This window comes from Podarcis erhardii (assembly GCF_964252035.2).
Source record: "Podarcis erhardii genome assembly, chromosome: Z".
Lineage (NCBI taxonomy): Eukaryota > Metazoa > Chordata > Lepidosauria > Squamata > Lacertidae > Podarcis > Podarcis erhardii.
Genome location: NC_138504.1, coordinates 30,008,756 through 30,033,898, shown reverse-complemented (window position 1 = coordinate 30,033,898; position 25,143 = coordinate 30,008,756). Strand labels below are relative to the sequence as shown.

The following is a 25,143-nucleotide window of genomic DNA, read 5'->3' as shown; positions in this document are numbered from 1 at the left end:
CCGGGTTTCACTGCTTGCGCATGCACAGAAGCGCCAAATCACGCTTTGTGCATGCACAGAAGCATCAAATCACATCTTGCACCTGTGCAGATATGGTGCTCAGGTTGCAAGCTTTTCATGTTGCGAATGGGCCTCTGGAACAGATCCTGTTCACAACTGTATTTAAATGTAAAATGCTGCATCCTGGATTAATACAGTTTTGTCTTGTATTTCAGGCCTTTCTCTCCCCCCCACCCCCGCCGCCAAATTAGGGGTCCTCTCCAAATGCATGTGTTTGAAAAGGTGTGTGAAAGGTCATGCATTTAAGCTCTGGGTAGCCAAGGGCAGACAGATTTACAAATTCATGCGTATGTGTGTGTGCGCCTGCGCGCGTGACACAATTCAGAGAGGACCTCCTTTTGGGCTGCAATAAATTGTCATGGGTCGCTTTGAAGTCACTTCAGCAGCAAAAACCGTTCCCCAACCGCCCCGCTTTTTGCAGGAACGAAGGTGGCAAACCTCGGTGCGGGGCTCCAAGACCCAAACCCACTCTCATCCCTCCGAGGAGGGGAATTAAGGACCCGGCAAGTAGCCCGTCTAGTACAGTACACTCCTCTTCCATTGCCTAACGGGATGCCTGTGGGAAACCCGCAAGCAGGACTTTGAGCACAGCTTCCAGCAACTGGCATTCAGAAGCATTGCTTGCCTCCGTCGTGACCAGTAGCCGCCGACAACTTATTTATCCCCCGTGAATTTCCCCAACCCTCTTCTAAAGCCATCCAGGTTGGTGGCCATCACTACCTCCTGAGGGAGTTTAGCTGCTTCTTTTTCTCCCCACATTCAGTTTTCTTGAGTGTCCCAGAGATCCAGTGTGAGGAGCGAGGGAAGAAACACTTCCTCTGTCGATTCCCCTCTGTCAACTCTTCTCTGAACCTTTCAATTATATACACGTGTGTATGTTTGTGCTTGTATAACGTGGCAGGGGGAACACTTTGGGTACCCCGCGAGGGCAGTCAGTCCCCTCAGGCGACGAGCAGGACCAGATACCCAACCGCTCTTCTCCCCTCAGGGGCTTCCCGCCCTTTCTGAGCCATTGCTGCGTGCGAGACGTGACCACCGCGCCGCCAGCCTGTGCCCCGGTTCCCCCACCCACTCCGAGATTGACGCGACCCTCTGAGCCAATCCTCGGCGCGGGTGACGCTGCCCGGCCAATCCGGAAGCCGGTGGCAGGCGGGGCTCCAGTCGACGCGCTCCGGTCGCCACAGCGCTAGCTCGTCCTCCCTCCGCCTCTTTCTCTTGCTGCCGGTGAACGAGGAAGAGGTTGCAGTTTGTTTGCTCCTGCTGCGAAAATGTCTCTCTCCAACAAGCTCACCCTGGACAAAGTGGACGTGAAGGGCAAGCGCGTGGTCATGCGGTGAGCTGCTTTCGCTGCTTCTTTTTCGTCGTAGGCCTGCACCGCAGGGCTGGGTGCAAAACTGGGTAGCCTGGGGTGGTGGGCTGGTGGGAGCGGAAGGAAAAGCAATGCATCTTCAAGAGGGTTTGGCTGAGGGGGGGGGAGAGGTTGGCTTACCTGTTCGCATTTATATATGTGCAATGTGTATTGAGGTTTTCAGTTAAGTAGTGGCAAAGCAAGTGATGTAAGAATTAGAACGTAAATGAACATAAACCGTTATGGGTTGAGGGTTTTTTTATGGTAACGTTCACTGAGGCTTTCAATTAAGTACTGGCGAAGCAGATAATGTTAGGGGGAGAAACAAACAGTTGTATTTATATCCCACCTTCCCCAGGCCCCTCCGAAGAGATCTAGGTAGTTTTCTCTAATCTCATTTTATCCCCCCAACACCCCTGCGAGGTAGGTTAGGCCGAGAGGCAGCGACTGGCTCAAGGTCACCCAGTGATCTTTATGGCTGAGCAGGGAGTTCAACTCTGGCCTGCCAGAGGGCCTACCTAGTGCAACACTTCAAACACTACAACACAGTGACTTGCATCTGCTGCTGAACTTTTCAGCCATCACAGAATATTTACATGGCATATCAGTTCCCCCCCATTTGCAATGGCATATATCTACTTTGGGGTCAAAATAGCCTTAAGGCCCATAGTTACCTACGTGGGAAGGAGCAGTATTGTGGAATGATTAGCACAAACCCATTACAGTATAGAAAAGTAGTAAAGCGCTGTCCTTTAGGTGCTAACCATAAAGCCACAGGAACAGAAAACCATAAAAACTCTAGTTTCTGTTTTAATTGAGATGTTACACATCTTATGCTGTGTATTCTGAACATGGTTACTTATAAATAATTGAACACAGTGGGGACAAGATTATGCTGTTTGATTCCAAATCTGGGAGAACTGGACTGTGATTTTGTTTTGTAGGACTTATAAAAGGAAAGTATTAACTTATACTAACAGTGCTTAATAATCAAAGTACAAATCACTATACAAGTTGCTAATACAGGATGCACATAGTTAACCTTTTTCCACTTGCAGGTGCATATTTTATTCATAGCTTGTTGGCTTCTGTGGCTTGTGTCACTAATTTCAATCACGCCCTCAGCAATAAGACTGAGAATTGCAGTGATTCCTATCAGGCACAGGAAAGGAGTTGTAGGTGGTTCCGTTATCCAGAAGTAATACTGAGCTCTCTTATAGTCAATTAAACGAAGGACAACTTCGAAGCAAGATCTTAATTTTTATTTCAGCATCCCTTTGGGTGTTGCAAACTGCATAGAACTATATTTTCATGCATAGTATATTATAATTCCAGAAATGTGCTTTAATTAAGCTGTTTATTTCAACTAATATTAAAGAGGGCTTTTCATTTAGTCCAGCATTTGATTGACAGGGAAGGTTGTAAATGCCAAACTATTCCAAGCCTGGCAAGAGATCATAGGTGGGGGCTGGAGTCTAAAATCCAAGCTAAGGAATTATATGCCTACAGAGCATAATCAAAATTAGAAGAGGGAAAATCAGTTGCATCTAAACTTTGTAGTACTACCTTATTATAAGCAGAAGTCAGTCAAACCAGAATTTTGAACTGGGGGGAAGTACTTTAATTTCAGGTATTGAGTTCTAAGCCTCAGAAAGAGTTTAAACTGCCATGAAAAATTTGTTACGAAATAGTTTGCTGCTCATACCACATGTGTGTGAGTTTTTTGTCTCCAAACCTTGTATATGTGTATTATAAAAGTCTCCAGTATTATTTTTTTTCAAGGTCATTGAGGTTTAGCAAAGGCATTTCATTTTGTTATTCATATTTCAGTTTCTTCCTTGAAGATATTGACAGTTTCTCTCTTAAACTTTTGTGAAACTTTCAGTGGAACACTTTCACTTTTCTACATTTTTTATACGTCTATCCCAAAGACTTGCATTACCAAGTGACCTTAATGTCATGGGCACTTTTTCATTCATACCCTGCTTTTCTAAGCATCTTCCATTATGGTAATAGTTGCCAGCTTGCAGTCTGATCACTGACTCCACCTTTATTCACTGTGAAGACACTTGTGCTGCACACAAACTAAGGAGATTGGTGAGCAGGGTCTCCTACTTGATACCCTGAGTAGAGATGTCCAGTGGCCTGTTTGTGTTTATGCAGGCCAATGGATACAACTATATAGGTGCAAAGTTCAGGCAGGGAAACTCTGGCTTTTATCATTATCTCCATTGGTTCAGTGTTGTGCAATAAATTGCCGCCTGATTTATAGCTGGATGACTAGAGCATCAAAAGCATGGAGCTTTTTATTTATTCAATTTGCATGCCACCCTTCATCCAAAGATATCAGGGCAGTCCACAGCATATAAATACAAAATAAAAACATACAATACATAATAAAAGCTTACCCATTATATGCTGTGGCCATCAGTCCAGTTCTCCCATCTGTCCTCCACATTTACCATCTAACTTAATGATAGCAGAATGTTACATACCAAAGCATGTTATTTATGGAGAAGCCTAGAAAAGAAATGATTTGCTCCTGCATTTCTTTTGTGCCTTTGAAACTTGGGGAATGTTATTCTAAAAATCTTACATTGAGTAGAGTCAGCATGTTTCCTGGCACTACCTTTTCCTGTGTTAATTGCTTAAAACAAAATCTAGTCCTGTTAATCGTAATGTGTTCTGTTCTGCCAGTTGGTATATTATGCAACGAGACTTCCTGTCTCCTTCAGCTTTGGGGCACAGCATTCTTTGTAGAAATGGCTTCTGAGGCTCTTCCTGCTCTTCTGTGTTGGGCAGGCTACATCATGCGGGCCTTTGCTGAGTAATCTCCCTGCGTAGGCATGTGAGATGAGTGTTTCTGGAAGCACCGTTTGCTATTGAATCTACGTTTTTGTACAGTGCTGGCTGAATCAAGCAGGCCTCTTATAAAACCCAAACCTTGTACGTGGTTGCTAAATGCTTGAGACAAATGCTTCCTAAATGTTATGTGCTTGTTTTTGACATCCCAGATGATGAGAGCCCTAAAGTTTTGTTAGAATTATCTTTTTTAATATAAGTTTTATTTTATAATATTTTGCTAGAATTGCCAAGCATCTGTGATCAGGGAGATTGTATACAGCACTTAAAATAGTAGTTTACACAAAAGTGGGGCAGTAGTTAAATAAATAAATAATTAAATGGTAATTGCAACATCCCAGAGTATTTAAGTTGGAGAGAGAAACAGTGGTTGACCCAAGGAAATCATACAAGCTTGAGAAGTGACTTGATCCTAGATTTTCTGTATAAAAGTCCATTGCTTTAGTCACAGCCAAGCCTCTGGTGGTGGTCTTTGATCTGCAAGTACTTCAGATGCAGTATATGCTGCATCCTTCCTGGATCATTATTATTTTACAACAGTATAGCTAAAGCAGTTTGTGAAGGAAAATAAGGAATTATAACAGATATTGAAGATGATTGCACTCTGTGTTTACCTTGCCTGTAAAACTCATATTGTGTCTAGGTGGCTTTTGTGCCTCTCAAACCCCTACCCTTCCTGGTTATGGAATGGGTATTAGAACATTTTTCTCCTATTCACTGCCTTACTCTTTGAATTCAACCTTTGCTTTCTAGTCAAGGGCATCTCTGTTAATACTTTTGATAACTTAGATATTCATAACTGGTCACTTTTATTTTAGGCCAGGGGTGGCCAACCTGTGACATACCCACAGGTATTGTTGGACTGCAGCCTTCATCATCATTGGCCGTGCTGACTGGAGTTGATGGAACTTGGGGCCCAACAACATTCTGGTGTTCTAATTCGCATAGTAATGAATTTCTAAACTTTTGCCTGCCTAGAGGTTGAACAGTGGCAGAAGCCTCCAGCAGGAAATATATCTGGCTTATATAGCCTTGTTCATGAGTGTTGAAGCTGTCTCAGCATGATTTACTCATTTGCAAAATTTCCTTTCTTTCCAAGGAGCTCTTTGTTGTGTACATGGTTCTCCCCCTCATTTTATCCCCAAAACAATCCCGCAATGTGAATTAGACTGAGATTGAGTGACTGGCCCAAGCTCACATAGTGAGTTTCATGGCGAAGTGGAGACTTGAGCCCTGGTCTCCTAGGTCCTAGTCAGACACACTGATGATTATGCCATGCTGGCCCAAGTGGATTAATTCACTCAAGCAGCCTCTGAAACAGGACAGCTCTTGCAAAACCCTTTTGCAAGCTTTCTCCTTTTTTGCAACAGTTTTACCTAAAGTGATTCAGCACAGTTAGGCTTTTCCCTTCGCATGGTCTCTTTGCTCCACCACTGCCCCCTGGTTTTGAAATTTATATTCCTGGTATAGAGAAGGGAGGTTGCATGGATTTGAGAGCCTTTGAGTGCTGTACCAACCAACACAGCAGGGGAAGGGAGTAGTACAGTAATACTATGACAGCTGTCCTTCTGCACTCACCCCACCCAAGTGCAACTTTTGCTGCAGCTCCTTTTTGAGTATCTTGCCTGTTTTGCGACATTAACAACAGCGTCCAGTAATTAATGGTGTTTGTGTGAACAACTACTTGCACTGAAACATTTCTGTCCCTTTTTTTAGGGTTGACTTCAATGTTCCAATGAAGGACAACAAAATAACCAACAACCAAAGGTAAGAGTCCCCGCAAATTTCAAGTAGGACATATGCTTAGTCATTCCTTGCTTAGTGATTCTAGTAGACTGTGACTCAGTAAAAGAAAAAAGTAATTTACTCCTATGAGGTTTCAGGACTGATGCCCTGGCATTTCCAGGTAAGATACTGAGGTACTGATGATGTGAAACATGTCTTGGGCTCATTCTGTCCTGCCAAGCTAGATTTAGGGCCATGGCTCAGTGGTAGAGCATACCGTCTGAACAGTATCTCCAAGTGGGGTTGGGAGAGACTCCCTTCCTACAATCCTGGAGAGTTGCTGCTAGTTAGCATAGACAATACTGAATTAGATGTACCATTTGGCTGGCTTTGTATAAGGCAGCTTTCTATTTGAATCTACTGCTAGTCAAAGTTGATATCAAGATAGCTTCTGATTAAAGGCAGCTCATCATACCAGCTTCATGTTTCCTGCTAATGCTGTGCTAGGCTTGAGGGGGCTTGAGCAGGAGAGGTGTGTTCAAGACCATTGGTCTCCTAGCAGCTCACACTTGCATTGTACTTTAGGAGGAGAGGCCTCTCCGCACACCTTTTTGAATTTGACCACTGCTGGTGTATTGTTTTGACTTCTGTTGGCTGGGAGGAAAGAAAGGGGCAAGACAGGGCCAAACAGGGAGAAAAACTTGAGGCAGGATCTGTACTTAGGAGCTTTGTGACCTGTCTCCCTTGAAGCAGGTCCCCTCTTGCAAGCTGTGGTTCCAGTAGCAAGAAGCCCTCCTGACCTCTGTAACTGTTGGATGTGCCTCTTTTTCTCTGGATAGATATTTTAAAACAGGATTAGAAATTATTTTATTGAGAATGAGGATAAAAAAGACTTATCCACTGCAGAACATTCATTCCAGAGCAGCTAACTAGGCATTGCCACAGCCTTTTCTTTTTAACACAACCACCCAAAAGGGGCTATATATTATTTCGACTTGCATATTCAGCCTTTCTGCATTTTGAGTAGTTATTGCACCAAACGGATAGTCTGTGCACCAAGCAAGTTAATGGCTGCAAAGATTTTAATGGTATCAAACTGATCCATCTTTAACAGGACTAGTGAAACATTTGTTACAGTCCCACACATGGTAAAGTGATAGTGACCAAGGCAGTTTGTATTGTAGGGAACAGTTAGTGTGGTATAGCAGCTGATGAGGGAGAATATTTCTACCTTGGTGAGGTAGGAATGAAGAGGTTAATGGGATCTATTACTTCCTGATTCTAATAACCCTTGATTCTGTAGCTGATGTGCATAATCTCTCCTTTAAAACCATGATCTGTTGATGTAGCTTAGATGCCGCAGGAACTGCTGTGGGAACCTTCTCTTCTTCTATTTTTGTTGCAGAATCAAGGCAGCTGTCCCAAGCATCAAGCATTGCTTAGACAATGGAGCCAAATCTGTGGTGCTGATGAGTCACCTGGGCCGGCCTGATGGGGTTCCTATGCCCGACAAATACTCCTTGAAACCAGTAGCAGCAGAGCTCAAAGCTTTGCTAAGCAGGTATGGCACAATGACATTACAGACTGACTAGAAAGAGGTGCTTTGAATGATAATTTGTTGTGAAGCGTTCTTATAATTGGTAAACTGAGGCTATACATTTATCTGGGAATTGTCTCCAGGGATGTCATGTTCCTGAATGAGTGCGTGGGTGCAGAGGTGGAAGCTGCTTGCGCTAATCCTGCAACTGGCTCAGTCATTCTTCTGGAAAACCTCCGATTCCATGTAGAAGAGGAAGGGAAGGGAAAGGACGCTTCAGGGAACAAGGTGAGACATCTTGTCTTGTGTTCTGCTTTCTCTACTGCATCACTTCTGGGTGCTTAAATTGTGCCACTCTCATGTAGATGTTTCCACAAAGTTACTAATAGTTCATGCTCTCAGATGGCGTTAGAGTTAGAAATTGATACATGCCACCCCAATCTCCCAAGTGGTGAGAGAATCCAGGGGTTCTAGGTGATTCTCCAAGGTTCAATTTTATTGGAATGAAGGCCAGCAGTGACTGTGGTGTCTTTGGGATATATGGTTTTATTTGCACCAATATAGGTATCATTCATTTTATGCAGGGGTTATGTTCAGGGGGTGACATGTATACACCAAAGCATATGTATACCAACCACCCGCTTGGAGTTGCCCCCACACAAGCAATCTATTATCTATTATCTGTAACCCTTTTCCTTGATATGGTTACAAAGACAACTCGGAGCAACTAGCATGAAGAGATGCTCAGCTGAGCATTTAAGCCTGATATGTAAATAATTCACAGGAGATTGATGATATGCATATAAGTATAGAGCAGTGCATGAGTGCTGATTAACCATCTTGTGCCCAGAGAATGAAGGAAGAATGCTGGCTAAATAACTAAAATCACTGTTTAAGGCTGTGGTACCCAAAGCGGGTGGCACTGTGGGTTAAACCACAGAGCCTAGGACTTGCCCATCAGAAGGTCGGCGATTCAAATCCCCGCAATGGGGTGAGCTCCTGTTGCTCAGTCCCTGCTCCTGCCAACCTAGCAGTTCAAAAGCACGTCAAAGTGCAAGTAGATAAATAGGTACTGCTCCAGCGGGAAGGTAAACTACATTTCCGTGCGCTGCTCTGGTTTACCAGAAGCGGCTTAGTCATGCTGGCCACATGACCCAGAAGCTGTACGCTGGCTCCCTTGGCCAATAAAGCGAGATGAGCGCCGCAACCCCAGAGTCTGCCACGACTGGACCTAATGGTCAGGGGTCCCTTTACCTTTACCTTTTACCCAAAGTGGATGGTACTTGGGGTGGGGGTGCTAATAGGCAGTGGACTGCTGGAGGTGTAAATGACTATCAGACTTTGAAAAAACTAGTATCACTGGATCAAGATCATCAATTTGAATTAACTACACTAAATAATTTTAATTGGATTTTGAATACATCTGCAATTAATTGTTACCGTTTTGAATGTTACTGGGTGATTGTCTTCCTTAGTGGGTTGTGCAAACCACTATTTTGAGTACTGCTTTTTATAGGTTAGGGTGGGGAGTTACTGGAACCATAGGGTTGGCGGTCTGAAATGGTTTGGGAAACACAGGTTTAAGGGTATGTTTTTGCAGGAAATATCTTCAGCAAGAGCATGTGAGAAGCATGTTTCCCTTCTCCGCTCAGTTAATGCTGTGATTTGTTCATAGGCTGTTTGAACCCTGTTAACTGGGACTGGCAAAACCTTTGAATCCAGGTGCCACACTCTGCTTGGGCAGCCGCTTGGGTATCCATACCTCTTGACATTTTAATGAAGGTCGCCATGACCATTTGGTTTCTTTTCTTAGCACCTCTGACCCTATTAAGACTTGAGTCTTGGCTCCCTTTCGATGCAGCCACAGTGATATATAGTACAGTGTCCTTTTTTAGGTTGATACAGAACACCACACTGTGCTATAAAAGCACATGCAAATTAACTTCTCAAGATGAAGAGCTTGAATTTAGAGATTCCAGCTTCAGCCTCTTGGCACAATCCTTTCGTCCTCATCTCCAGTCGAAAGTAACTGTCAAGTTACCTTGCATTTACACTTTTAACACTTGTTCCCATGGTCCCATTTTTTTCTTAAGACCCTGGCTTCCCTTTTTGTTGTCTACCTCTCTTCTATTCTTGAAATATTGGGATAGTATTGCCTATATCACTGAAATGTAATTATTTACTTGCAAAATTTTCTATGCTGCCAATATTAAGAAAAAAGATTGTGTTGTGAACAGCATAAAATAAGTTATAGAACTACTTATCGGGAGGAACAATCCTCAGTGAATGTAGAATATTTGGAATTGCCCATTTGGGTACAGTTCATCTTTTGAGAGGATGTCCATCTTAAATTACAGAAAAGCTAAGTATTTGCTCTTGTTGTGCATTTTAAGTATGGCTTGTTTCTCATTGTTTGCCAGCTTTAGTATGTTACCTTGGAGAAGCAACAGGAAAGGTGGCTGCCTCAACAAGCCTGAGCTGAATAAACGGTAGATGCCTTAGAAATGCTGCAGCAAACACTTAAGATGCATTGCGCCTATGTGCTGTGCTGGTGACTTAATCAGGAGCTAAAGGAGAATGGATTGCACATACTTCCTATTCTGCTAGCTGCCAATGGCTGTAGTAGAGGCAGTTAAACTAAGTACATAAAGCTGATCAGCTGAGGAGATGAAGCAGCAATTGATTGTATTAGTTTAAACCAATAATAATAATAGATTTTTTCCCTCCTCAGGGTTAGAGGAATGCTACAGATCTGTACTGCCTATAAGCAACTGTTAGTTGGCAGTGTTTCCTGCTGCTTCCGAGTCTTGAGACAGGATTATTTTTAAGATCCCTACCTCCACTGCCATATGAGCAGAGGCTTTGTCAGGTTGAACTGCACAACTCAGCCAAAACCGTACTAGATAGATATTTAATTATTTATTTCATTTATATCCCACCTTTTTCTCCAAGGAGCTCATTTAATCCCTGCAACAATGCTGTGAGGTACGCTAGGCCTAGTAGGGATTTGAACCCAGGTATCCCAGTTCCTAGTCTAACCACTACACCACACTGCTTCTCAGTGTGTTGCCGGCCAAGAAGGCTGAAGAGAGCTTGCTTATTTATTTATTAAACTAATTGGTTGCTTAACAAGATAACTCAAAAGCATAGTACCTACATTGAGACCAGCATAAAAGAAAAAACCAAGAAAAATCTAAAAGACAATCCTATTTTTAAAAGGCAAGATTAAAACATCCCACTCTCTGAAGGAGGCTATAGTTAATTAAAAGCCAGAAAAGAAAAACTTTCTTTGTGTGAAGCTAGCAGTTCAAAAGCACATCAAAGTGCAAGTATATAAATAGGTACCACTCCGGCGGGAAGGTAAACGGCGTTTCCATGCGCTGCTCTGGTTCACCAGAAGCGGCTTAGTCATGTTGGCCGCATGACCCGGAAGCTATACGCCGGCTCCCTCGGCCAATAAAGCGAGATGAGCACCGCAACCCCAGAGTCAGTCACGACTGGACCTAATGGTCAGGGGTCCCTTTACCTTTTATGTTATGGTGCCGGACAAGTCTCAGGGAGAGCATCCCACAAGCACAGAGCCACCACTGAAAAGGTCTGTTCTCATGTTGCCACCCTCTGAACCTCCTCTGGAGGGGGCACCTAAAAAGGGCTTCAGATTATCATTGCAAGGTCCAAATCGGTTCATGTGGAGAGAGGTGGTCCTTGAGATACTGAGTCACATAAGACTTTAAGAGCTTTGCCCCGTTTTTAATGGGAGAGTTAGCAGGCAGAGTCTGTTTGCCTTTGACTAGTTCAAAATGTGATTGTGGTGTTGTTGTTGTTGTTTAAGTTGCAAATATACTGTGTGCATTCATTCCGGTTCATTAATAAACTTTTTTGCTCTTTCAAGAGGCAGAGGCATCCTTTATTAATTTTTTTATAATGAACATTTATCAGAGTAGAATCTGCACCCCTTCCAGAATGGCTTTCACTAGCGCAGAAAAGAGAAGAGCTCTGATCTTTGCATTGAATGAGAACCACCTTGTGGTGGAAGCAATATGACGAGCTGTTCTGCTGTACATAGTTCAGAAACAGCACAGAAATGTGGCCCATTCTCCTAGTGAACTGTTTTGAGGTTTCATTGCAGTCAACCTGTATAAAGTTTGCTACATAAAATAAATGAAACAACCTGTACAAGAAGTGCTTAATGATGATGGCATTTTAAAGAAGCTTAAAACCCACCTGTCTTCCTTATTTTTTTGTACTTTTCATATGTACTGCATTCACTTTCCATTTTTTAAATACTGCTGTCAAGATGAGAGTTTACATGTGTGCTCAGAGGCATTTAAATCTTATACCAGGAGATCAACTGTTGTGATTACTGGATGAAAAGGTTCCCTACCCTGCCCAGGAAAAGCTCTTAACAATTCTATTTAAACAGTGATTTGGTGGCTTCTAATGCCCATTGATAGAGTAACTAAAACTGGTGAGTTTTTAATTCTCTTTCTCTTCCCAGATCAAGGCTGATCAAGCAAAGGTTGATGCTTTCAGAGTGTCACTTTCTAAACTCGGAGATGTTTACATCAATGATGCTTTCGGAACTGCACACAGAGCTCACAGGTATGTAAGCCTCTGCCTTTTATTTTGTCATGGCTGGGCTTCTGTCTGTTTCAGAGACTGGCTTTTAACAAAACGCACATGCTGCTTGAGTGTTATGAATCCTCAAAGTGCTTTACAAAGAAAAACGCATTAACATTATCAATAAAAGACAGTAAAAACAGGTAAATAATAAACTAAAAACAGATTGAAACACATGTAACTTCTGCAGGACTAGATGGGCTCACCTAAACAAAAATGTTAAGATGAGCTGGAAAGAGTATAGCGAAGGTACCTGCCTGATATGAGTAGGCAGGGAGTACCAGGATATAGGTTTTGCCACACTTAAAAGGTAAATTTCTTACGACAGCAGAACCTTAAAACACAGAATTATGTGGCACCTGTAACAGCACCCATTCCACAGAACTTTAGGTTTGGATTCTCACCATTATCACAGAATCCTTTCGATCTTTTATGAAATACACAGTGATATTTGCTTTATTAACAGTGTAGTATTGTTTGCTTTATGCACTGAAAACAGCTTTATATGGGCTCAGTTTTCCTCAGACTGCTGAGTTGTATATTCTACTAAGCAGCTGCATTACATTGACACCCAGTGGGATGGAAAATTTTGACTGCCATAGGCCTTAGGTAAAGGTAAAGGTACCCCTGCCCGTATGGTCCAGTTGTGTCCGACTCTAGGGTTGTGCGCCCATCTCTGGCGCTGTCCGGAGACACTTCCGGGTCACGTGGCCAGCATGACGAAGCTGCTCTGGCGAGCCTGAACCAGCACAGCACACGGAAATGCCATTTACCTTCCCGCTATAAAGCGGTACCTATTTATCTACTTGCACTTAAGGATGCTTTCGAACTGCTAGGTGGGCAGGAGCTGGGACCAAAAGACGGGAGCTCACCCCGCCGCGGGGATTCGAACCGCCGACCATGCGATCGGCAAGCCCTAGGCGCTGAGGTTTTACCCACAGCGCCACCCGCGTCCCTCGCCATAGGCCTTGGATCCTTAATTTGGTTTTGAAAACTAAGTTTGCCAAGGTATGAGAAGTGTGTTTCTGTCATGCAAATGTTTTAAATCTATATCCTTTGTCAAATTGCAGAAATAACTTTCAGGTTTTGCCATGCAGCCTCTAAAAACCACCCTTCATTTAACAAAGCAAAACTCTGGTGATGGATCTTTTCACTTCCCTTTTCCCAGAATTTCACCCAGTAGCATAAAATAGGTATTCCATATTGAAAATGTTTTTTTTAAAAAAACAGTTCCTTACAGAATCTGCAGGTCATGTGCCTGTTAGATCTTGAAAAAAGATCTGGACTTCTGTTATCTCATAACCTAAAAGTATCTAGATGGAAGAGCTCAACTATTTTTGTGATACAAGCCATGGTTTAATTTCTGAGGTCACACAGTGCCACCAGCATATGCAAATGCATGGCTCATTTAAGACTATATAGAACCTATATTCTCAATAGTGATGGAGCTCACCAGGTGGAGAAGGCTTCTGTGGTGTATCTTTGTGTTTTATGTTTGCACTTTTATTTGTTAACAAATCAATTTTTTTATGTGGACTTCTGAAGTAACATGCCTTTTACACAGTTGTTTATTTGTTGCTAAATATTTGCACAGTTGTGGACTTGAAGGGTTTTGTAGCATCCATACATATAGCATCAAAAACAACAGTGGAACTCATTTTTATTGGCTGATTTGTATATTTTCTCTCCAATGTAACAGTTCCATGGTAGGTGTCAATCTGCCTCACAAAGCTGCTGGTTTCCTGATGAAGAAAGAACTGGAGTATTTTGCAAGAGCTCTAGAGAATCCAGAGCGACCCTTCCTAGCAATCCTGGGAGGGTAAGGACAAAATATATTTGCCTTTATTGTTGTTTGCTTCTACCTTTATGTGAACTTGTAACTAATTGGTTTACTGTGCAAATAGTTTTACCTTCCATATTTTCAACACTATGTCTATTTCAGTAATTCTTTTAAAAAATAATATTTTAAAATTTTATTAAATGTGTAACAAACAAGCCTGAAGTACCCCCAACAATCCAACAAAGGGTGATGGTGGTAAGAAAAAACATTTGAGCATGATTAGGTATAAGATAAGGAGAAAATATTAAAAGAAATTTGTGCAAAAAAGGCAATATGGCAGTATTCCAAGATAAGACACAGCAGATCAGAAACTCATATATTGTAATCAAAAACTACACCACATGAAATCACATTTGGATAAGATTTGCCTGAATGTGTTTTTAAACTACAAAAATGGGCCCACGTCTCCTCCAAGAACCTGAAGTTGGTGGGTCAGTTTCTCTGATGTGGCTATAAATAAGGTATTTTCAAACCAGTTCATAATAGAGTACATAAAAGTGTAGAGTACAGTCAGTGCATATTGTGTCATGGGCCAAATCAGCATGTCTGTGTGTCTGCCTGTGGCTGACCTTTCCACCAAAGTTTAAAGTACAAACATAGTCCTTATTCAGCAGTGCTGTGTGTAAATTGACACTGCCTGTCGTTATGCAACTATGAGGAACTGTAGCTGGATACATGTCAGCTCCTACAGCTTCCAAGAGGCATAGTTTGATGATGTAGATATAGATGTACAGTCTCAGAACATGTGGTCAGATGCCAGAATTCTATATGTTAAGCCTAAAATGCTGTTTTTGTCTGGAATATTCCCCCCCCCCCGGCTTTGCTTAGAAAAATGAAATTGGGGTTTTAAAAAGCATTTTTCAGGGTTTTGTTTTTTTAAGAATGCAGATTGTCACAAATGTAGTTATACAAAATCATAATCCTCATGCAAATCTCAAGGACTGCATTGCAATTAAGATTTCATTCTTATTGTGCACTGCTTTGAATCTTCCTGATTGCCCCAATTACAGCTTTCAAATGTGTATGATAAAGTACAAAGACCTGAGCTGCTTTGATGGCAAAATCTTTCTGTTCCTTTCTTCCCTGCAAAAACAAAGCAAGCTTTTGACGCTGAGTAAAGGCCCCCCTGTGGGGGCAAGCATGCAACCATGAATAATAGGGAACACAGTAGCCTTGCAGCTCTTGACTTGACCTATCTCTGTTCATTTGCTGTGCTGCTGCTACCAGAAGTCCATTAAATTTCTCAGTGGCGTTTCCAAAGGCCAGCCTTCCCTGTTCTGACTGGGAATGACCAGTTTTAAACATGTGCCAACTCAATTCATAATGTTAAAAACAGTAGGTGTGCTGTTTTAATCTCTTACCAAAAACTGCAGTGTGTACTGTTGTACCTTGGCTCCTGAACGCCTTGGGAATCAAACGTTCTGGCTCCCGAATGATCAAAAACAGGAAGTGAGTGGGGGTTTTTTTGGAAGCCGAACATTCAGTGTGGCTTCCGCTATTGTTTCCAGCATGTCTGCACAATCGGAAACCAATCAGAAGCTACGCCTTGGCTTCCGAACATTTTGGAAGTCGAACAGAGGTAGGATTGTAGACACTACATATGGTCAGCCCATTATTGTGGGTGTCAAATGAAACCAGCTGGTGAGAAGATGCGTGATAAATTCAATAATTTATAGAGCACTTGCTTTGCATAATAAAAGTCCAGTCTATTCCCTATCATCTCCAAGTAGGGCTGAGAGAGAACGCTGTTTGAAATCCTGGAGAATTCCTGCCAGTCCTTGGAGAGTATACTTTGCTAGATTGACCAGTGAATATGACTACTCTGACATTAATGAATCCATGCTAATCATTTCCTGTGTTCCTATTAACCAGTGCTACCAGTACAGTTGTACCTTGGTACTTGTTGAACGGCTTGGTACTCTTGCGTTTTGGCTCCTGAACGATCGAAACCTGGAAGTGAGTGTTCCGGGTTTCAAACTTTTTTTGGAAGCCAAACATCCAATGCAGCTTCCACTGTTGTTTCCGACACACCTGCACAATTGGAAGCCAGTAGGAAGCCGCGCCTTGGTTTCTGAATGCTTCGGAAGTCAAATAGACTTTCGGAACACATTCTGTTCGAAAACCAAGGTATGATTGTAGTGCATAATGTCTTTTAGAAATAACTATTTAGAGCATTTTCAGCCAAAAAGGTTCCCAGAGTGGCTTACATACAATCAATAAAAACAAGACAGTGCCTTGTTCAGAATCCGTTTTTTGGGGGGGGGCGAGGGAGCAGCACACTAGAGTGCCCAGCTTTGGAGACCCTGGGTATTTTCCTTCCCACTTTGCTGCAACTTTTCCTGTTTCGCTTTGAGTTAAATTGCTTCATGCTTCTGTAAAATGAGATGAAAGCCTAGTAACATCCAATGCAGTGGAAGAAGTTGGAACAAGAGTCCAACCATACCACATACTTAATAAATGTTGGATACCTCCTGTAGTTCTAGTGTTTATAGATACACATTCAAATCATTAGCCAAACCTCGATTTTTCCCCTGGCAGGGGTGGAGAGTGGGCTTCTAACAGTTGTAACTTTATCCCCTTTTTTGCTTTAAGAGAATTATTAGATTATCATGCATATGTATCAATACATGTGACTTCCTCGTTGATCAATAATTATGTATTTGTTCTCTGTATTTATTTTTCTGTATTAGGTACTGATAACAAAACAAGTGAAACTTGGCAATAGTAGGCTTGTCTACAACCCTGCTAATAAAGTGGTGCATCAACTCACATTTTTTTCTTCTTCCCCTAACCTCTCTCTGTTCATCAGTGCTAAAGTTCAGGATAAGATTCAGCTGATCAAAAACCTGCTGGATCAAGTCAATGAGATGATTATCGGTGGTGGAATGGCTTTTACCTTCCTTAAAGTGCTCAAAAACATGAAGGTATGCAACCTGCAGTGTCTGCTATATATAATTTGGGTGATAAAGATGCTTATTATGTTTCCTTGACTGTTTCTTTATAACCTTTCCCCAAGCTGGTGTCTTCCATGTGTTGTGGACTGCAACTCTCATCCGCCCCAGCATCATATGGCTGTGATGGCTGAGGCTGATGGGAATTGTAGTTTGAAACTTCCAGAGAACACAAGCTTGGGGAAGACTGTTCCATATGTGCAATCTTAATTGACAATAGTTTTTGAACTGCATTCTATGGCTTAAAATTTGCTAAACAGATCTGGATGCAAATTCATCAGCAAAATACCGGTAAATCATGTATAACAGGACATTGGATTTGGGGGCATGCTAGGCTGCTGGTAAAATCTCTGGCTGTAACTTTAACGCTCAGAGGACAAGCTGAAAATGTTTTTCCTGCAGCTTCAGGTAGTTTATCTGGTGTTTTCTTATTTATATATATTTAACATAATAAAGTTATGGGATGCGGGTGGCGCTGTGGGTTAAACCACAGAGTCTAGGAATTGCCAATCAGAAGGTCGGTGGTTCGAATCCCCGCCACGGGGTAAGCTCCCATTGTTCAGTCCCTGCTCCTGCCAACCTAGCAGTTCTAAAGCACGTCAAAAGTGCAAGTAGATAAATAGGTAAGTAGATAAATGTGTTATGGTAGGGGGGATTTTTGTTTTTTTTTCTTATATTTTTAAAGTATTTTGTGGGTTTCATGTTGTAGCTTTATGTTGTGAACCACCCTGAGATTTACAGGTGTCAGTATACAAATTTAATAAATAATAATAGTACTAGGTCCTAGGTTTTAGTTATCAATTTCCTCAGGGTTGATTTTCTTGATATCTTTCCCCCCGCCCCACCCCCTTCTGACAAATAATAATCCTGGCAGCAGTTAAGAGGTTGCATTAATTCTCTGTCCTCTGTTAGTTACAGTTTCTTTAACATACCCATATTATCTGTTGATGTTACTTGGATTTAATAATAAAAAATACCTTGCTTTCGAGATTCTGATTTGCTTTGTAGCAGTCTACGCAAACATCTGTAGATAGCTACATAGTGCATTGTCTTCTGCTTCCAGATTGGCAACTCTCTGTATGATGAAGAAGGATCAAAAATAGTCAAGGACCTGATGGCTAAAGCAGAGAAGAATGGTGTACGCATCACTTTGCCTGTTGACTTCGTCACTGCAGATAAATTTGATGAGAATGCTAACACTGGAGAAGCCACTGTGGCCTCTGGGATACCTGATGGATGGATGGTAGGTTTAACTCTTGATTTCCTGCAGATGTTTTGGATTGCAGCTCCCATCATCTCCAGATAGCATAGGGTTGATGGGAGCTGCAGTCAAAAGCATCAAAGAGACCCACATGGAGAATTCTGGTTTAAAGACTGGGGAGAGGTTGGGGGGGTGGGTTGAGGAGCTCTTCTACTTGTTTGATCTTTCTGGTGCAATGGCTGAACAGCTACCACCCTCCCCTTTTTGATTCTAGGGTTTGGATTGTGGTCCTGAAAGTGTTAAGCTGTTTGTGGAAGCAGTGGGCAGGGCCAAGCTGATTGTATGGAACGGTCCAGTTGGTGTCTTTGAGTGGGACAAGTTTTCTAAAGGAACTAAAGCTGTGATGGATAAAGTTGTGGAAGTTACATCCAAAGGCACCATCACCATCATTGGTAAGAGCCACCATTCGTTGTCTTCTCCAGTTCAAATGAATAGTTTTTCAGTCTTTTGGAATACTTGATTTATTTATTTTCTCTTCATAAGAAGGGCCTTATGCATGGTCATACTCTGGGACCGAGCTTTTAAGCCAGTGGTTCCCAAACATTTTGGGGCCACTGCCCCCTTGGTTTCACAAACTCATCCCCAGTACCCCCTGTCCTACCCTAACTGATTAAACATTATTCAGAAAAGCAGATTCTACAATCCAATAACAAAGATAGTAACAATGGAATTCAAAAAAGTAACAAATAATTGTGCATTTATTCAGAATCCAACTAAAACTATTTAACTGATGAACTTGCTCCAGTGATACCAGCCTTTCAAAGTCTCATAGTCATTTTAATCTCCAGTGACCCCCTTGCCTCTTAGCACACACCCCAGCAATCCCTTTAGTGCAGTGGTTTTCAGCCAGTGTGCCCCTGGGGTGCCTTGAATGATAGTCAGGGGTGCTGCAGGCAGCTCTGGCCTCTGTCCCTCTTTCCTTCCCTCTGATGCCCTCTTGCTTTTATGCCTCCCAAAGGCTTGCACACCTGTTTATTGCAGCAGCCCTGCCCATAAGTTCCACAGGTGAACTTGGCATTTTTGGCAGGCGCCAAAAAGAGTATGGCAATGGCTCCTGCCTGATGTCTATAGGCAGGGAGTTCCAAAGTATAGGTCCTGCCACACTAAAATACCAGTTTCTTACAAATGCAAAAAGTATTATGTGGCACCTATCACCATGCCAGTGTATGGGGTAAGGCGACCTCGCAGTTAAGCTTCCAAATTATGCTTCCAAAACCATTTTCAGGTTCCTTGACTGTGTTTTCTTGAACAGGTGGTGGAGACACTGCTACATGCTGTGCCAAATGGAACACCGAGGATAAAGTTAGTCATGTTAGCACTGGAGGTGGTGCCAGCTTGGAACTCCTAGAAGGTAGTGTGTGTTTTCCTCCCTCTTCCTTAAAGATGTCCAGGGGATTAATTTTGTTTGTATGCTTTTTTGTACCTAAGTCATGCTTACAGCTACCCACACACATGATTACTCTTCAAAGACCAGGGCCAGGTGGCTAAAGAAAATCAATGTCATGTTATACTACTGTTTGTTTCTTTAGAATTGTAAAGTTGGAAGGGACCTCAAGAGTCATCTAATCCAATCCCCTGCAATGCAGGAATCTCAGCTAAAGCATCCATGACAGATGGCCACCCAACCTCCCCTTTCAGCCCAAAGGCTCTCAAGAATAAACAGATGCATACAAATACAATAATATAAAATAATGCAAATACAATACAAATGCATATACAATACAATAAAAATAAATATTAATATTTCAAAAGTATTGATACATTCATTTTCCTGACAAAAAGGCAGCAGATTATTCCCAGTGAAAGACTTGAAAGCAAGAGAGAGCAGGATGAGCAGCTCCTCCTAAGGTTCTTGAGCAGGGACGTGGGGCAAGACAAGTAGAGTAGCTGGTGCCTGTGATGGTTCCAGCAGACCCCACATAGGGACCATTTTCATGACAGCTGCAGTTTTGCATAATGATGGTGACCAGAAAAAGGTCTACATCTCTCAAGCGCTCGGACTGAGGCCTCCATAAAACCCAGACCCAGGACATAATTTCTGGCCACATGCCTTGACTAAACAAAGGGGTGAAACTAATGTTTACTATGTGCCCCCGCCTCCGCCGCCAAAAAAAAAAGGCTTATGCACTTAACCAAATTCATTGCCTACTCTTTCACCAGGCTTGCAATTCCAGGACTAAAGAGTTGCCCTCATATTTGCAGCTCTTTAAAAGAGCTGTATAATAGAAACAGTTTAGAAAATTGCTTTATATTGAGTCAGACCCTTGATCCATCTTAGCAATGTTTACACTCACTGGCAGTGGCTCCCCAAGATCCCAGCCCCACCTGGAGATGCCACTGGGGGAACAAACATGGGGCCTTTTCAATGCAAAGCAGATTGTTCACCACTGAGCTGGATTACTGTCCCGTGTTGATTTACTCAGTGTTCAATCAGCATTGTCAATGGAAGTTTTTTGTGGGTGCTGTTGTTTCATGAATGACTCTTGGGAGCATCCTCTGGTAATTAGCTGTTTCTTAATACATGTACATTTTCCAAACCCTAGTGCCTTCCCCCTAAAAAAGAAAGAGGCGGCACTGGACTCGTCAGCTGTTGTTACCAAAAGTTATGTTCTGAAAGGGCTTTGTTTCTGTTGCCTAGGAAGTAGTGGAGAAAGGAAAAATGCAGACCAATAAAAGGAGATCTGCAATGGTATACACACCAAAGGAAGACATTTTGGGAAATGTAGGCTTTGCTAAGTGGCACTAAATTTCAGAGTTTTAAATTGCACCAAACTCCTTTTCCTTAACTGTAGAAGAATTGTTAGGCAGCTTCAGACTGGGGAGAAAGGAATTGGATAAAAAGTCACAGATTGCAGAATTCATTTAAAAAATAATTTTTTATTGAAGTACATCAAGCAATACAATAAAAATAATGGGTTTTGCAAATACAAAAAAAGCAGTGCAGTATATCTGGAGGAGACTTAGGTAAATAGAGTACTTAAGGCCATTTGGAAAGCCAAATTTCACAATGTACCATGGAGAGGGAGTTGTGTGTGTCTGTATTCATTGTAAATAAGATAAAAGTGAGTCTAACCTACCTCACAGGGTGGTTGTGAGGATAAAATGGAGAGGGAGGAGAACCATGGAGGACAGAGGGGATAGAAAGGCAATAAATGATAGCAGTAACCTGAGTTTGTCAAAAGGCCTTGCTCAAAATCTCACTAAGTGGCTTTTAGACCGGCTACTGCTGCCTCATTCTTACCCCCAGCCTGCCCCAGAATGATAATAGGCCTCTTTAAAAGCTTACTCAGAGGGTCTCATGGAGAGCTTTCAGCACTTGAGGCAATTTTAATACTTTATTATCTGTCCACCTTCAGGACTGTGACTGTGCTTTCTATACAGATCAGCATTTAAAGTTTTTCACAATCCTGACTAATACCCCAGCAGCAAACTGATATTAACTAAGTTGCACAGTGCAAGATGTGTATCAGAAATTCAGAGAAAAAATAAAATAATCTTAGGGTTTTAAGATGCAGCCCCAAGCATATTTATCTGGGAATATGTTTAATTGAATTAAAAGAGGCTTACCTCTGAGAAGTCTGGCACTGGACTACTCCGCTGTTCTGAAAAGAACTGTTTCTGATTCTATGTGAAAGCACCTGTCAATTAAGCTTTTAAACCTATTTTAGTAGAAAGGTGAAAGTGTTGGCAGAATTATGGCACGATCCTAACCACATTTACTCAGAAGTAAATCCTGTTGAACTATGTGGGGATTAGACTGCTGATGGGTTTCAGGCTTTGTAGATGTAACATCTCTGTTAACCTTTATTGGGTACCAGTTAATTTCTGGGCAGAATTCAATGTGTGGGTATTTTTCCTTTTCATTAAAAAAAACACTCGTATTTGTTCTGGGTCTTTTGTTCAGCTCAAGAGCTGCATTCTCCTGGACAGCCTTCCAAGGGCCACATGGAAATCATGGGCAGCACCTGAGGCAAAACTGGGTGGAGATATTCATAGAAATTTTGCTTCCGTGCCTTAGGCTAGTTGCTCTACACACACACACACACACACACACACACACACACACACACACCTTTCTATCCTCCTTCCAAGAAAACAGACTGCATTATCAGAGCTCAAAGATACATTAAAGTCAGGCAAAAACTCTGAAGGAGGGTGTGAAGCAGAGGAGTGTAGGTGTGTGGCCTGGGGGGGGGGATTCCCAAGAGTGAGACGGAGGCTGGGCAGAATGACATTGGGCCCCCTGTCATGTATAATACTATTATTTGTATGCTGCCCTTTCACAAAAAGAATCATGCGCAGATCTACAACCACAAAAAATATGTCCCAAAATCAACCATCATGAAAATAATCTCAGCAACATAATAGCAAATATCTATTGATAGCTAAAATAACAAGGGAGCTTGGCAGTTTCACCTTGGTCCTATGAAGACTCCTGTGATGTTGCTTAAGGCTTCCAAAGGTGCAGGGGTGTGTGATTCCTTGACCACCAAAACACACACACACACACACACACACACACACACACACACACACACACACTGCAAGTCTCGAATCTGAAGGAAAGGTGGGGTACAGAGACTCTAAAATAAATTATTAAAAATAAACTATATTTTATGCCATAAAATTTAAATATCGCTTGACTATAAAAAAGGTCAAAAATCTGAAGGCTGTGTACAAAAAAATAAAAACAATTATCAACAATTTTTTTCCATTTAAAACCTTCCACATTAAAATAATAGACTGAAGACAGGTTAAAATACACATCAACTTTCTGAGCATCTGGACAGGCTTGTCTAAACAAGAATGTTTTTAGCAGATGCCAAAAAAAAGTACAGCAAAGACACCTGTCTGATACAAGGCAGTCATGAAAGTGTCAGCCAAAGCCTGTTTCCATGTACCATCCTTTATAGATTCTTTATAAATGTGTTAAAAGATGTTCCATGATGCATCATCTTTATATGTCTTTTTCTCTCTTACGCTGTGCAGGTAAAGTTCTTCCTGGTGTGGCTGCTCTGAGCAACGTGTAGCAGTAGATGAGAGCGTGGGATGAATAAGAGCTCCCCCCGACATGTTCCTGTGCACAGCCCTTAAAGCAACCACTGCAGCGCTTCTGTATTCGTACTGGCAGCAGAGTCAGATAAAAGTAACCTGGAAGATTTACAGCAGCGTTAAAATGGCTCTTGTCTGCAGTTTACCTGATGTTGACTGTTGCCCCACCTGAATTTAGTGTTAAATGGTTTTTGTGATATTTAGAGTGGATATATTTATATATTTTTGCCTTCTTACCAAGGCCAAGTTCCCCTACTAGTTGTCAGTACCTCAAAGCAAGTTTCTTTATTCAATCTCAACAGCTTGTTTAGCTACTGCTACTTCTCACCTTTGCACAGTACCACAAGGTGGAGGGAAAATACAGATGTCAACTGCAATGTTAGCTTCTAAATAAATGTTTTGAGATGCAAACAGAGTTGAAAGTGTGTTTCTTCTCCCCCCGCCCCCAACCCCTGGGCTATCATGCACATTATCTTCGCACTGTTTTGTGCATCTGGTTATTCTTGTATACTTCTATAGTCTTGCTTATATTTCTTACCCTTTGGAGGACATGGTGGGGACGTATGTTAACAACAGGCAAATTATCTAGCACTTGTTTATTTAAGCCTGGCAGATAGATAAAAGACAACCAAAAAAGATGATCTTATTAGTACTGGGAAATTGCAGGTTGGACCCGTTTCTAGGACAGCTTGTGCCCTCCAGATATTTGAGACTGCAGAAATCCTGCTGCCACATATTTGCTGGATGCAGGTGCTGGCTTTGGCTGAGGGAAGTTGAAACCTTAAAACATCAGGAGAGCACCAGGTTGGGTGCAACTATTTAAAAAGGACTCTTACGTCTGCTGTTTGGAGTCTGAATGAATTACATAGGTACAGTTTTCTGTTTTAGACTGGGATGAACTAGAAGAAATATATTTTTATTAGTTTTTCAGTTGTATAGAGAGCAAACCAGAACATAAAGTCTACATAAATAATTCCCCTCCTCCAAAGCAGAACGGGAGAGCAGGAGCATTAGCACTGTATATAAGATAATCATATATCAATGAGAGGCAAAAATAAATACCAATGCAATAATAAAAGCTGGACCTTGATAGAAGACCTGAAGTCAAGTTATCCTGGTGGTTTCCAACAGGTGTTGTAACAAAATGTGGACTGGATGAGCTTAACTTTTAGGTGAATTTGTAGCTGGTTAACTGGCCAAACCCAAAGATTGTTCACTAATGGTTCCTCATCCTGGAAAAAAAGGACAAGTGGGATGCTGCAGGGTTCTGTCCTGGGCCTGGTGTTCAGCATTTTTATAAACAACTTAGATTGCAGGTAATGAAGCGATGCTCATACAATTTGCAGATGGCACCAAACTGGAAGGGGTAGCAAATGCCACTGAAGACAGAATCTGGATTCAATATGACCTTAGCAGGTTTGAGAGCTGGACGCAAACTAACACAATTTCAGTAGGGACAGATGTAAGGTGCTTCACTTAGGCAGGAAGAACCAACTGCAGAAATATAAGATGGGGAACACATTGTTTACCAGTAGTACATGTGAAAAGGATTTAGGGGTCTTACTAGACCACAAATTGAACATGAATGGGATGCAGCAGCAAAAAAAGCTAATGCTACCTTCAACAGTGTCCCAATCAAGGGAAGTAAATAGATCTACAGTGGTACCTCGGGTTACATACGCTACAGGTTACAGACTCCGCTAACACAGAAATAGTACCTTGGGTTAAGAACTTTGCTTCAGGATGAGAACAGAAATCGTGCAGCAGCGGCAGCAGGAGGCCCCATTAGCTAAAAGTGGTGCTTCAGTTTAAGAACGGACCTCCGGAACGAATTAAGTACTTAATCCGAGGTACCACTGTATTCTACCTTGGTTAGATCACACCGAG

At 42.0% G+C, this 25,143-nt stretch overlaps 1 protein-coding gene across 1 annotated transcript; it reads left to right on the top strand.

The window, feature by feature from the left end:
- The first annotated feature begins 1,213 nt into the window (after window positions 1-1,213).
- PGK1 (phosphoglycerate kinase 1) lies at window positions 1,214-23,667 on the top strand. Its single transcript, XM_081847170.1, has 11 exons — window positions 1,214-1,393; window positions 5,987-6,037; window positions 7,401-7,556; window positions 7,676-7,820; window positions 12,031-12,134; window positions 13,852-13,971; window positions 16,802-16,916; window positions 18,007-18,186; window positions 18,419-18,596; window positions 19,457-19,555; window positions 23,194-23,667. The coding sequence occupies exons 1-11, from the start codon at window positions 1,329-1,331 to the stop codon at window positions 23,232-23,234; spliced, it is 1,254 nt and encodes a 417-aa protein (XP_081703296.1). The 5' UTR covers window positions 1,214-1,328; the 3' UTR covers window positions 23,235-23,667.
- Window positions 23,668-25,143: the final 1,476 nt, after the last annotated feature.

Bases quoted from the DNA above. Each gene is read 5' to 3' on its own strand.
- PGK1 (XM_081847170.1), top strand. From the start codon at position 1,329: ATGTCTCTCTCCAACAAGCTCACCCTGGACAAAGTGGACGTGAAGGGC. The intron at 18,597-19,456 runs GTAAGAGCCACC...TTTCTTGAACAG, and splicing joins AGGCACCATCACCATCATTG to GTGGTGGAGACACTGCTACA. The intron at 19,556-23,193 runs GTAGTGTGTGTT...TACGCTGTGCAG, and splicing joins CAGCTTGGAACTCCTAGAAG to GTAAAGTTCTTCCTGGTGTG.